This window comes from Mus musculus, chromosome 2, assembly GCF_000001635.26.
Source record: "Mus musculus strain C57BL/6J chromosome 2, GRCm38.p6 C57BL/6J".
NCBI classification, from domain to species: domain Eukaryota; kingdom Metazoa; phylum Chordata; class Mammalia; order Rodentia; family Muridae; genus Mus; species Mus musculus.
The window spans coordinates 105,370,706-105,385,703 of record NC_000068.7 but is presented as its reverse complement, the minus strand read 5'-3'; the positions used below and the strand labels follow the sequence as shown (position 1 = coordinate 105,385,703).

The 14,998-nt window shown below is 45.9% G+C and overlaps 1 protein-coding gene across 2 annotated transcripts in view; it reads right to left on the bottom strand.

The window, feature by feature from the left end:
• Positions 1 to 5,843: 5,843 nt before the first annotated feature.
• Them7 (thioesterase superfamily member 7) overlaps positions 5,844 to 14,998 on the bottom strand; it is a 155,519-nt gene continuing 146,364 nt past the window's right edge. For both annotated transcript variants that reach the window (NM_028747.2, NM_001159638.1), the window contains one exon: positions 5,844 to 7,074. In NM_028747.2, the coding sequence (NP_083023.1) occupies positions 6,696 to 7,074 (379 nt within the window). In that variant the 3' untranslated portion in view covers positions 5,844 to 6,695. The remainder of the gene's footprint in view (positions 7,075 to 14,998) is intronic.

Sequence of the window (14,998 nt, the reverse complement as noted above, 5' to 3'; positions counted from 1 at the left end):
CCTGCTGCCCTCTCAGATTCAGGGTGCCTCGACCGACACCTCATTTCCCATATCCTCACGGAACGTGTGTGGTTCCCCCTCACTCACTAAACCCTTTCAGACCCCACAATTTAAAAGAGCCCCAACTGGGTCCCTATCATGTTCTGCTATGTTTTATGTCTTGGTTTGTATTACAATTTATGTGTTTCCTGTAGTCCAGACAACCACCACAGAGGTGTTTTGCTGGGTTCTGGAGGCCAGAGTCTGAGGTGAAAGTGTCAGCTGGCAAGCAGGGGGTTGACTCAGTTGACAGTGCCAGCACCTGAGTTCATCCCAAGGCCCATGGCTTTCTTTAGTTTGTTTTTGGTTTTGTTTTTTGTAAATGCAGCCTGGCATTTGCTCTTCATCTCAGAGTAGGAAAGAAGATCCCTGGTCTTGCCTGCAGGCAGCCTCACCTACTTAGTTCCAGGCAAGCCAGAGAACCTGTCTCAAAGCACGGGGTGCACAGCGCCTAAGGAATGGCAACAGAGGTTGTCCTATGGCTTCTGTGCTCACTCATGCATGCACACATGCACACACTGTGCCTGCTGAGTGTCCTGCCTGGACAGACTCCATTTATTCCAGCTTCAGTGACTGGACGTTTTGGAGCTTGTAGCTCTGTTGTATCACAGTCTTCAAAAGGATTTCCTCTCTTTCTGGCCATCTCTCAGTGATATATCATTTACAAGGACACTTCCCTTTGGGTCGTCTTAAGAGTGTTTCAAATGAGGTCACAAACACAGGCCATAAGAGTTGAGAGGTGAGTGAGTGTGCCTTTGAGGAGTAGGGGTGCCCTGTTTACTCTACCATTTGATATCACAGAATTTGCACAGCTGGACCCAACCCTCCAAGCCCATACACATTGAGGACAATGGCCTGTCTCATCTACTTCTGAGGACCTGAAGTCTATACCAGACATTATCATGGCCCAGATTCAAATCTGGGTGCCAAAACCCTCAGCGATTTGGTATTGAGTTGGACTGAGCTGAGTCTCTCTGTCTCTGCTCCTCATTGGTATATGATTTCAGGGAAGTGTCTTAACTCCTGTGAGCTGGAAACAGGTTCCTGTTGTCTCACTTCCTAACCTCTCCCCTCCCTTGTTCCTCTTTCTTTCCTTCTTTCCTTCCTTCCTCCCTCTCTCCCTTCCTTCCTTCCTTCCTTCCTTCCTTCCTTCCTTCCTTCCCTTCTGTCTTAGGGCTTCTGTCACTGTAATAAAACACCATAACCAAAAGCAATTTGGAGAGGAAAGGGTTTATTTCATTTTACACTCTCAGGTCACAGCCAATCACTGAGGAAGTCATGACAGGAACTCACAGTAGGAACTGGGAGGTGGGAGCTGATGGTGGAGAAATGCTGGCTATAGGCTTGCTCCTTACAGCTTGCTCAGCCTGCTCTTAAACTACCCAGGACCATAGCTCAGGGATAGTATCCCCACACCACCCCCAAAACTGGGCCTTCTCATCTCCTCCCTTCTCGTTAAAACCATGTCTCACTATGCTTCCTAGAATGACCCTGAGTTCAATTTGTGATCTGCCTACCTCAGTCTCCCCAAGTATCACTATGACCAATGATTGGTGGCCTTTTGTCCTTTTAAAGGATTGGAAACCCTGACTTTAACAAAATGACAAAGTAACATTGTGTAACCCTATATAGTCATAACAGTTTTGCAAGGTACTCATTATTTTTCCCTGCAAAAGCAGTCCTGGTTGATATATTAGATTGTATCTAGTAGGACACTGAATGCATTCGAAGCATTAAGTTTTTCCTTTCAAGTCAGTGCACATACAAAGACTAATACTCAGAGACTTGAGTGTCTGAGGCTGAGTTTAACACTATTTAAAGAAAGAAAACCTTCGCCAGGGGACATAACTGTTAACATGGTGATTTGTAAAACCCTCGATTTCTAATAAGGTCTGACTGTTTCAGGGAAAACATATTTTGTTTCTAGGTAACATTTCAAGTCTTATTATGAACAAACACTACAAAATTGATTTGTAATGGGCAATACTGTAATGTCACAAGGCATTATTGAATGCTTAACACGACTGAAAGCATTAATTGCTAGGAGCCATATTCTGTCCAAGCAGAACATGAACACACATTTTGTACCTCGTCTCTTACTGTAGGTTTTCAGATGAATTCGAGTGTAACAAAAGGTACTTAGAAAAGCTGTGTCTGAGGAGTTTCTTTACCTGCCCAGATTGTTGCAGTTGCTCCCTTGTTAGCAAGTGCGGGAGTTGCACCTGTTTAGAAGTGCCCAGTAACGAGAGCTCCGAGCTGCTCAGCTACCACATCTCGTGAAGTAGTGCACCACATCTCGTGAAGTAGTGCACAGCTAGCGATTTCTTTTTAAGGCTCTGGGTTTATTTAGTCACCTTCGTAATAACATCCTAGCTTCCTCTGAGAACATGCAATTGAGACTTGGCTCTCTCTGCAATCTTAAAATGAGTTTATAGTGCTAGAATTGCCGACTAAAATCCAGTGAGTGGTGTGATGTTCTTGGCTTTGGCTCCTGCTGGAAAGAGTATGTCAGCATTACTTTCAGCTCATGGTATTTATCTAATCTGGAGGCTCTTTTGGAAGAAACTAGCCTAATTCTCCATTCTGGTGAGTTCCAGGGGACAATCCAGGCCAAATGCATCCCATCATCCCTTGTTCCTTATTTACCGTTGTAATTTTTCTCACATAAAATAGAAAATAAGGTGTGATTCACTGCAGACGCACGTAAGAGAAATGTAGCGATTGTGTATTTTTCTACGTTGAGGCGTGCTGTGAGCACACACAGCATTTTAATTGTTCTGGGGGAAATGCTGATAGCTATCAGGTACCAGGGAAGGGCAATCCTGCCTCCTAAACCTTGATGAGAATGTGGTCAGCATGGCACTCGTGTCCCCATTGCAAACCAGGGAATTACAAAGGGATGTAGTGACTCAGGCCACAGAGCTCATTAAAAAGGTGACTTTCTGGACCCCCGAGATCTCTCAAACACTGGACCACCAAACAGGCAGCATACACCAGCTGATATGAGGCCCCCAGCACATATACAGTAGAGGACTGCTGGGTCTGTGTTCATTCAGAGATGATGCACGTAACCCTCACGTGACTGGAGGCCCCAGGGTGTTTAGATGTCAGGTGGGGGTGAGGGGCTGGGGTGGGGAGGAGGTATGGGATGTGGAACAGTAGGAGGGTGGACAGGGAGGGGTGAATAAAATCTGGAGTATTAAAAAAATAATAAAGAAAGAATGTATAAAATCCTCAAAAAAAAAAAAAGTAACTCTGTAGGAGTCCACATTGAACCCCTTGTTGCCAGGATCTTCCCAAACCCTGAGCCACGTTTTCTGCATGCTCTGGGGTTTAGACAGCCCCAGACCCACTCCACCCTTGCTCTGGCTGTGCTTTTCCACACAATGGAGGGGCCCGTGGGCCAAAGGGGTTTTGCTGACTCAGAGTCAGTGCCACCATATTCCAAGTCTCCATAGGACCCAGAATTCATGCCCCAGTGACCTCAGTGCACTTCCAAAGTACATCTTCCAAAAGGTGGCCAGAATGGCAGGTGTACGCACCTCTAGCTCCCACAGCTAGCCGATGGGTCTCCTCCCATGCTGCTGGGGTTTGTGTGTCCCCTAAAGTTCAAATACTGAAGTATGATGGCATTATATGATGGCTGGGCTCTTTAGCATATTATTAAGTCAAAGGATCTATACCCATATGTACAAGGCAAAAGGGAACCAACCAGCCCCCTTTGACCATCAACTCTCCCAGGATGGAAGGACACACAAGACACCGTCGTGAAAGCAGAAGTCAGCCCTTAATAGATTCCATACCTAGCAGCCAGTGCCTCCATCTTTGACTTCTCAGCCTCCAGGAACAGTGAGAATTCTTTACAAATGGTCTAGATTGATGTATATTGTGAGAAAGGTAAGAACAAACAAAGACACACAACCCACATGATGCCCATTGATAGAAGGAACCCAGTGAGGCGATCCGTAGCCTGCCTTTTCATTTTTGTTCCCACTTTAGGGTCCATAGTGTCAGGGGAGGTTCTGTCACAACAGTAGGACAATCAGGCCTGGGTTACCTAAGACATGCTGTTTTCCTGCATAGGAGGAAGGTTCAGGCTACAAATCCAGGTCTTGCTAAGGGTAAACTGTCCTCTCAGCCATTCTGTTGCATTAACTCTGACTTAAGACACTCATAACGAAAGACAAGGCAGTCACCACACTGTTGAAAACCTGGTGGCACAGCATGGTGCAGCGTAGAAACTCAGGACCATTGTGAAGAGATACAGAGTTGGTCTGTCAGAGAAATGGGCCCAGGGCTGGGAGGATGGCTCAGTCAGTAAAGTGCCTCATAAGCACAAGGACCCGAATCAAATCCTTAGAAACTGCTAGGTGAAGAATGGGGGGTGGGGTGGGGGGGGTGGGGGCTGTGCCTTAGTTACTGTTCTATTGCTGTGAAGAGACACTATCACCAAGGCAACTTATAGAAGAAAACAGTTAAATGAGGACTTGCTTATAGTTATCTTGCCTATAGTTATCTCCCTAGCCCCGGCAGAGAGAGAGAGAGAGAGAGAGAGAGAGAGAGAGAGAGAGAGAGAGAGACTGGGCCTGGTGTGGGTGTTTTAAACCTCAAACCTCACTCCCAGTGGTGCATCTCGTAATTTGTCTCAAACAGTTCCACTTCCTGTGACTAAGCATTCAAATATGTGAGCCCATGGAGGCCATATCATTCAAACCACCATATTCTGTAATCCCAGCTCTGAGAGGCAGAGACAGGTGGATCCCCAACCCTCACTGGCCACACAGACTAGTCTACTGAGTGGCATCCCGTCTAATGAGAGACCCTGTCCCAAAGGCAGTGGATGGCATTTCTGAGGCTACACTTACTTAACTGCAAACCTGCACAAGCACATGCACATCTCCCCCATGCATACACAGCACACACACACACACACACACACACACACACACACACACCACACACACACACACACACACACACACACACACACACACCACACACACACACACACACACACACACACACCACACACACACACACACACACACACACACACACACACACACACCACACACACACACACACACACACACACACCACACACACACACACACACACACACACACACACACACACATTTAAAGAAAAAGAAAAGATGGGTCCAAAGTCCTACATGGACTCAAGTTTTAGTTGTACCAGCCAAAAGCTCTATGGCCTCTGCAAGTCATCTTTCTCTTTAGTCCTTCCCAGTTATACATCAGAATAGGAATAAGAACGTCCACCTCTCAGGTGGCTACAGCATGAAGAGACAGAGTGAGAGCTTCTGGGAATGAAGCAAGGCCTCCAAGGACCCACATGAGCATTTCCAGAACCACAAGTTGGGCAGGTCAATGCCTGCACACCCCAGTTTGCTTGAGGATTATCATAGAAATGTTTTAAAGCCTTAATGTTTATCTCGGCATACCAGAATAGCCTTGATGACAAAGAATAGCATGTGGCCTTTGTGTATCCTGTGCATGGCAAGGGTGTTCCAGAGCTAGAATAGGTGGTAGGGGGGTTGTCATATTTGTCATTGAATTCCACAACTGGCTAAGAGTCACTGTTTGCTTGAAAAACATTCAAGGAACCCAGCTGGGAAAGGTCATGAGAGACCTTCTTTTCCAGATGTGAACACAGGCCCAGAGACTAAACCTAGAGTTTTTTCTGTCGGGTTGAGGCACAGGCAGATCTAGTGTTTCCCACTGCCATCTTTAGAGGCTCACCACTCTCATCTGGAAACCAGTGATAATAGTGTCAGCTCTTTAGGTGTTCCCCAGCAATAGGTGGGGCCATCACTCAGCCTTTATTACTGTCACAACTCAGCATGTTCTTCAGGTAGCATCAGAGACTAATTTTATTCAGTTACTTGTTGACTTCCACCCATGACACAGGTAATGAATATAGGCTAAGGATGTGGCAGAGAAGCATCAAGGGTTTAACATTTTGTTGTTTCAAATACAGGAAGAAGAAAGGTAATTTTTCTAGTACCATAAGTTCATACTGACAGACCAAAAAAAAAAAAATCAGTGATCTATTTACTGAAAGAAGCTAGAGATATGAGTCAAATTAGATTAATGAACCCACACCACGGGAAATAGATAACCTGCTGATAAGATATTGGCAAAGAAATAAAGAATTTCATTGGATGTGGAGAAGCTAGCAGAAGAACGGGCCTGCGTGCAGTGCATTGCCACTATGCGGAAATGGCAATCTTCACAGCCCTGAGTTTGCTCAGGGTTGGGGCTGCATGGCGGAGGGGATATCAGTGCCGAGGTTGAGAGTGACTTTGGAGTATGGCAGTTTCACAGAGGTGAATGGCTTCTGTCTGTAAACCTCACTGTGCACTTCTCTTAAAGGGGTTAGAATGGTGCCTCTGTCTTGCATAGTTGTAAGCTGCTATGTGTGTTAAGTTGTGTAAAGTACTTGACTACAGGGCTGTTCCGAAGAGATATTCCACTATGAGGTTCAGTAACTGCTATAAAAACATTTAAGGCATTGACAACCATTTCAAAGGCAAAAGACATATGCTAAGGAGTTAAAAGGGAAATGAACAGAGAACAAGCTGAACTTCATTTTCTGACATGGTGAGTTCCATGGCTAACGTTAGACCATCTACACTATGCTGGACTCATCAGCTTCTGGAGACCCCTCCTGAAATCCTCTGGAAGGTTCTCTGGTTTGTTAGTGGCTGGATTCACAAAGACATGGACTGAAGACCCCGTGGTACATGCCAGAGTGTCAAACTGTGCTAATTTAGGGTGGCCTGCGAACAAACCATCAATGAGATCATGGTGATTGACTGAAGGCAGCTCCTTGGTGGGTTTAGGAGGAAACAGAGCCAGTCGGTAACACACACTGGAGCGACCGACTTTCTCCACAGCCAGGGCAGCCAGTGGGGTCTGAGGGAAGCTGATGGGTGTATGGAACTTGCACTGGTTGGTCACCATGAACCCCACCTGGGGGGATGTCAGCAAGCTGGTTTTCAGGCCACAGTACCTAAAAAGTAAAATCACAGTGTTTACTCTAGGTCACCGCAACACTGATACCATCTCCTAACCCAAAGGCTGTGTGTTCATTGGCTCGGGAACCCCAGTTCCATCTCTTCCTACCTGAGTTCCTTTGAACAAGTTATCTAACTTCCTCTTATCTCAGTTTCTATAACAATATAATGACCACAGTCTTCCTAGTCTGATTATGAGCATTAAAAGACCAACGTTTAGAGCTGGAGAGATGGCTCAGAGGTTAAGAAGCACATGCTGTCCTGCCAAAGGATCCAAGTGTTCCCAGCTTCCATGTCAGGTGACTTACATCTGCTTGTTACTCCCGCTCCAGGGCGTTTGATACCCTCTTCTGGTCTCTATGGTCACTGTGTTCATGTGCACACATCCCCATACAAATATCTCATAAATAAAACCTCTCTTTCTAAAAAGATGAATGTTTATCATTTATTATACCATAGCTCCTAGCCATAATGGTTTCTCATTAAACATAGGCTGCTTTAATACATATCTGTCAACTTGTCTAGTGATAACATATTCTGACCAAAAAAAATTTTTAGAGAGGTTTGATTTAGCTCATAATTCCAGGTTAGAGTCCACCTCTGCAAGGAAGTCATGCGGGATCTTGAAATTGTCACATCCATGGTCAAGAGCAGAGAAGAATGAAGGCATGCATGCTTGCCAGTGCTCATCTCTATACTCACACAGTTCTGCATCCCATGCCCAGGGAATGGTGCCACTCACAGTGGACTGGGTCCTCCTATATCAACACCCCACCCCCCCCCACAGACACAGACTTGCCCATAGACCAAACTGATATAGACAATCCCTCATTGAGACTGTCATTCCAGATGATTCTAGATTGTGCCAGTTTTAGACTCAAAATTAACCATTGCACCTGTTTTTCTTCCCATCAAGAGTTAGGTATTTCTGTGCTAAATGAAGATGAAAACTCATTATATATAAGAAGTTACTGTGTCTGTTAGCTCTGCCTCTACACTTTGATTTAAGAATGAGAGCTGCATCTCACACATTTTTTGCTTGTTGACTAGAAATGGAGTGACCCTTAGCATAGACTTTAGAGGACCAAATCCCAGCATAGAGGACATAAAAGACCTGTTGGCAGTTGCTAGCTGCTGAGAAAGGAAGAGTGAGCTTTCTTTAAGACTGTATCCCCTAATAAATCGACTATGTCCCAGTGGAAGACCACATAGCCAAGATATTTGAGCAGCACAGATTAAAGGTGGGGTGTCACCAGGTTAGGTAGGAACGGAGGGAGTAGATAAACCTGGCAAGGGGGTTGGCCAGGAGGAAGAATGAACATGATCAAAACTCATTGGACAAAATTCTCAGAAAACAAAACAAAATGAAACAAACCTTCAAAGTCAAGAAGAATGGAAAGGAAGAACTGCTGGGTACAGCCCCTGCCTCCTTCCACTGGAAGCCCATTGCTATTGTGATTTAAATATTTTTCTACTGCCCCTTTCTTGCAAAGACTGAATCTGAGGACTCTTGGTAAAGAACAATGGTGGGTTGGGTATAGGATTCACTCTAAAATTGTTCATTGGAGATGGAGCAACAAAACCCAACTCTGAGTCTCAAAGAGGGCCAAGTGAGGGGCTTGCTGTGCACAGTTACCCCTGTTGCCCACCAGCGTCACCCAGGGAGACGCTGTACACTTTCTAATTTCCCGCACGGGAAGCTATCCAATGGGAACAGCCCTTACAGAACAGTTGTTCTATATCACACTGGGTGAGCTCATCTGTTACATTAGAACACAGTGCCTATCCAGATTTCCTAGAAAAAACTTCAAAAGGATGAGTGCACTCTCCGTTTTCTTTTCCCTTGTACGAATGTTTCCAACTGAACACAATTTACTTCTGAAAGAAGAAAATGTTTTAAAATGACTGAATATTTAAAAAAGCACTCAAAGATCTAAGTGAGGTCTCTTGGTCTTTTCTCTGGCTGTCCTCCTCTGTGTCTCCTCTTCAGGAGTGCCATGTCACAGTCTGTTCAGGTTTCTGATACAAAAGTAGCATAGACTGGGGGATCTTATAAACACAGAAGTTCATTTCATTCAGTTCTGACATCCAGGGCATCTCAGGTCAAGATGCCAACAGATGGGGAATGGAGAGAGTTGGCTGGCTTAGTGCTTCACAGAGAGTGCTGATGTGTGTCCAGGGCACGAGTGTGTTAATTCTATTCAGGAGGCTCTGACCTTATCACCGAATCAACTCCCACGGGCCCCATTGATAGTCTCTTATATTGAAGATTAAGTTTCAGTGCAGGCATCCAGGATGGCGCAAACATCCATGGCTCTGCAGAGGGAAACGCTAAGTGAGAAGAGCCTTGCTTTGTGCTCTTTCTCTAAGATCCACTGAAAATCAGAGCCCCACCTCAATTCCAGAGACTCTCTGTGGCTTTTCTATGCCAGGCCACCCTTCCCTCTCTCTGTTAGGGAGCAGGCAGCAGAGAAACAGTATCTCTTCCCTTCAGGATAGAAATATTTCATGAGTTCTCTGTGAGCGCAGCCCAGATGCTCTTCAATAATTGAAACTCGCCACATTTAAACACAGCAGCTACTGTGCACCTGGGATGTGAGAAGCCTGTGTCCCCAGCATTGTCCTCTCTACAGTTTCCCAAACAATCCTGCAAGGCAGCATTTGTCTCCCGGACTTTATAGGGAATAGAGAGAAATTTGCATGCAATAGTGTTGGGCTTGGCTCCAAACTCTGGGCTCTCATGATGCGAGTTCACACATGCCCCCACCCTGCCCTGATTTCAAAATGTTAGATGATGAAACTAACAAAAAAAATCTGCATCTCAAGTCAATGGACTACATTAAAAATATTTTTAATTGTTTGAGAAATATTTTTAATTGTTTGAGAAATCAATACAATATATTTTGATAATCCCTCAGTTAAGTACCTTAACTCCTCTCATATCCACCCCACTTCCTGTAGTTCTGCAACTTCTCCTTTGTGTGTGTGTGCATGTGCGCGTGCGTGTGCGTGTGTGTGCGATTATGTGCGTGTGTGTGTGTGTGTGTGTGTGTGTGTGTGTGTGTGTGTGTTTGTGTAGGGTCAAGCTACCAGGAGCCATAACCCTCGTACTGTGCTTGTTTCTGTGTCATCAGAGTGGTGTCATCTCCTGAAACCCCAGGCACTGTGTTCAGAGCCTCACAAACCAGTTTGGCAGGATTGGTGGTAGCCACAGGCTCCCAGTGGGAAGCTTTTCTACAGTTGCTTTTCTTTTGTTCAAAGTTCATGTATGTAAGGGTACAGCAAAAACTCAAGAAGAACCATTTCCAGTTTTCTCAGCCTCAGATACATATGTAGCAGAGGATGGCCTTGCCTGACAGCAATGGGAGGGGAGGCCCTTGATCCCAGAGTGGGGTGTGGGAGGTGTAGGGGGTGGGGGAGAGGTTTGATGTGCCAGGGTAAGGGAATTCAGGAGTGGTGGGAAGAGTGTGAGTGGGTGGGGGAGCACTCTCTTACAGGCAAAGGGAGGTAGAAGAGCAGATGAGGGATGGGGAGTTGGTGAAGGGGTAACCTGGAAGTGGGATATCATTTGAGATGTAAACGAATGGAATTTAAAATAAATAAATAAATATTAAAAATTAATTTAAAAAGATTTATTTAAAAAAAAAACAAAAACAAAAAACTCAAGTAGTCGTTAAGTCCCCGCAAATAAAACCCAGTAGTTTCCTATGGGCTACTACCCTTCCTTGGCAAGATGTTAGCTTGTTCCCTTTTGGTTACAGAGGAAAGAGTCATATTTCCCCCTTCTATTTTCAACATCTTCTTTTCCCTTGTATTTCCGACTTCAATAAGCCTCAATTATGTCCCAATTCCATCTCCAGCATGTCCTAGATGAGGAAGAGGAACAAGCTGGAGATTGAGGGCTCTTTTTCACACTGTGTAAATCTCAAGCAGTACAGATGATCAGGCTCAATCCCAATGCAATGTGATAAACTTAATACCAGGCTAAATACAGGGATGCTGTCAGGTTGGAGCAGGGACCTATTTGCTCTTGGGAAGCACGGATAGCTTTCAGAGAAGTGACAGCTTAAAATGAGATGTTAGAAAGATTCGGAGTCGTCCAAGTAACTAGTGGAAGGAAAAGCCTTCTGCGGAATACAGCGTGTATCAGAGGCCAGAGAGAAAGGGTGTGGAGACAGCAGATGTTCTCATCAGGGGAACATAGACTGCCGAGGAGGCAGGAGCAGAAGGGTTTTGTGAATGAACTTGGCCTTTATTCTGGGCAATGGGAAGGCAGTGCTCACACGCAAGGGAAAAGCAGGATGGGGGTTGTTCCGTGAAATGATCAATGGTTCAAATGGAGCAGTTGTAGACATGGAAGGCAGTAATGGCTGCAGAGAGAGCAACGAGACAACTCTACCTTCCTCCCATAGGACAGTCCTATTCCGACAGGATACAGTCCAGTGTGCTCAAGGTAGCATCCTCCTTCTTTTTTGCAAAAGTCTAGTGGCAGAGTGAGGGAGAAGGTGTTTAAAATAGTAGTCCCCAGGCTTCAGCAAGGGGCTGGTGCGTCCAATGGCAGGAGGGGACGGTGGGAATGCTTGGTGTGGGTGTGAAAGGAAAAGTGAATCAGGTGCTAAGGAGGCTGGATTGAGACTTGGAGTGTGTAAGAAGCGATACAACCCGTTGCCTAATGTTCCCTGTCTCTCTTAGCTCCTATCTCCAGATATCTATCTCTAAAACCTGTCTTTTGAGCTCCAAACCTACATTTCCAAATGCTTCCGGGGAGAAACTCTAGGTTCTGTGCTTAATGCAATCCGGTTCGGGCAGGCAGCTCAGAGGCTTGGGGTTGGCTGAGAGTAATACAGTGCGGTTCGTCTGCGTGGGACTGTAAAACAAGCGCCAGTCCCATGCCAGACAGATTCAGGCTTCTGGGAGGCTTAGGCAGGTTTTGTCCTTCAAGCCCCCAGTCTATAATCGTTGAGTTGAAGTGATTATCAAACATGGGAAGAGATTACATCTTGGTGACCCAGAGACTCAGCTTTTCATAAACTCATTTGCAGTTGACGACTTCCTGGAATGTAACACGCAACCGGAAGTGTGTGAGTCACGGTGCTGAATGCTAATCTTCCATGCATTCTCATGCCTGACTTGGTGAATTTTAGACGCTGGAATGCTTCAGTTGAAAGAGCCTCTGGGGATGGAACATCTAGCGCCGGGGCTTTCAGACACAACCAGAATCTCTTGCAGAACCCCAGAATTGCACAGATCCCACAAATGTTGCCAGACCTCCCCAAGGAGGGTTCCAGAAAGCCTTACAGGCTGCAGGAGACTGTACAAATCAGTTTCTCCTCCAAAGAAGGAAACAACCCAGAGGAGGAGACAAATGGTTCAAAGGCTCGGACAGAAAGGTTCTAGTACCTTCTTTACTCCACACTTTTCAGTGGGGCTGCTTACCACTTCTCTACCCGCAAACCTCCCCACCCCTCCATAACTCAGCTCTTGCTTGAGGCCCAAGGAGACCCTGAGGCATTCATTGCTCTGAGTCAGATGAGCACTCCCCACCATACTGCCCAGACTTGTACCTGGCCCAGAAACTGAGTTCATTCTCTCTTGCTCACCTCTCCGCCAAGTTCCCACCTCCTTCAGTGAACTCATAACTAGGTTCTGCCTGAGCTCCCAATAGAAAGCCCCGCCTACATGGCTTCTGATTTGTCTGAAGACACGGTCTGCAGAACAAGTACCCATCAGGTAGTGGGAGGCCCTCAGGCAGATGGCGCTGCTAAACCCTTCAGCGGAGGGCAGCTGTTTATGTCACTTGCTGTAGTTTACAGAGAACAGGCCTATGGTCTCAGCCTATGGACAGTTACCTAGAGTGCCAGGGCAGGAAGATGGCAGGAAGCCCATCCTTAGACTCCCTCAACTAAACACGGGTTTGGCAGTGGGAGCCCATGCAGGGCTGAGTCCTCACGGAGCCTCCCATGGGATCTAGAGGACTGTCAGCCTCCAGAGACTAAGCTGGGCACTAAAGAATGTACTACTTAGGGTTCTGCACGAGTAATTAGTTTTCTATCAAGCGTGTATGAGTCTTGTTATGACAGAGTGACTGGAGTCTACAAAGCCCAGGAACAACAATAGTAGTCTGTGTTAACCGAACCCTATGTTAGTCACGCCCAGAATTTGTCATAGTGAGACTTGGATGGCCTGGAACTCTCCATGTATACCCTGAACTCATAGACATCCACCTGCCTCTCCCAGGTGAGCCGGGAGAAGGAGGATGCTACCTTGAGCACACTGGACTGTATCCTGTCGGAATAGGACTGTCCTATGGGAGGAAGGTAGCAGCGTGTCATGTTAGTGCCTGCACTCCAGGAATGGACCGGTGCAGGCTGGATGGAAGCAGAGGCAGGGTAGGCAAGCACAGATTTGATGAGTGGAAACAGGAGAGAGCAAAGTGTAGCTTCCAGGGAGATTCAAGGCAGGAGGAAGAGAGAGACCTGGGGTTTTCTTGGCTAGCCAACTTCCTTGGAAGAACACATGCCCCCACCAGGTCTTCACTGTAAAGGTGTGTGACTTGGTAGACCTGCACCGCTCTGCTTGGCTGCACCTAGGCTCTTATCCCATTGTCTAGTGTGGTTAAGTTCTCCCAGAACATTATTCCACAGCTAGGGGAAATGACCATACAGATAAACACACTTGTTTGAAATGTATGGAAGCTGTTTTGCTTCCAAAAGGGATGGGAGGCAGTGAAGATGAAAATGGACCAGAATGCTTTCTGACAGCTTCGTATTTTAAGCAACCACGACCTCAACTGCACTGGGCTTTTTTTCTTTGATTAGTTTCATGTTGCTTTTGAGCATGTTTTGGCTCTATTTACAGGACAAATGATCTCGGAGGTAACAAGAAAAATTTCTCAAAACTAAAGTCTAGCAAGAAGCGAGATTGAGCAAACATCTAAATAAGCATTTAGTCCAAGCTATGTTTATCTTGGTGCTCGGCAATATACCAATATAAAAAATAAAAATGATATTTCTAAGCTAAGTTGCCTAGCTCCAAACAAGTGAGCAATCATTTGCATTAGGAAGGAATATGTGCAGACCCCGTTGGCTGCAGACTGCTGTTTTTAGTGTGCATTCAATAAGGTCCTGGACTGGGGAAAATCAAAATAATGGAAATTATCTGCTCTGAGAGCAGAACCATTTCTCTGCAGCCGAATTCTCACAGGAAGTTCATTCTGGTAAATCAGTGTCAAAATGACAAGATAATCCAACATGTCTCTGGAGGCACAATATACAACAAGCAAAAGAAAAAGAAAAAAGAAAATCCTGTGTTCAGGAGATTAAGGAATTGAATCAATTTCTTTTTAATTGAAAGAGTGAAACAAATTCATTAAGAACATTTTGAGTGAAAACAGGAAGACCATGACACGATGCTGCTCATTTAACAGGGAAGCACCATCAGCTAGGGCAAATGGAGAAGACAGCAATCTGACTTTTCAGATGTCGAAAAGCAGAATCTGCCATTAAACATAGCTCCAGCAGAGAAGCTGTGGTCCGGAGAATCTTGTACACAAAGTGCCGACAGCGGCACTGCAGCCATCATGCTTTCTACCTCTGCTGGAGCTGCTCCACAAGGGATGCTTCAGAGACTGTATCTCTGAGCTATGATTAGAAAGTGGCTGGAGTTCTCAAGATGAAGTGGGCCAGGGATCTGGTGATGGTCGCGGGCCCACTGAGAAGAGCGAGCACAGACGTTCTCACGTGTCTGGGTAACGCCTCCCTTGCCACAGCATTGAGGCAGGTCGCTAAGGTGCTGCTCTGGCAATCAGGCACAGACAAGTGCAGAAGGCGCAGCAGTTTCCAATTCTATTTTAAATCACCACCTGGCAGAAAAAGACTTAAAATACGAAAACGTTATAATCTCCGCATGCCAGAAACTCTC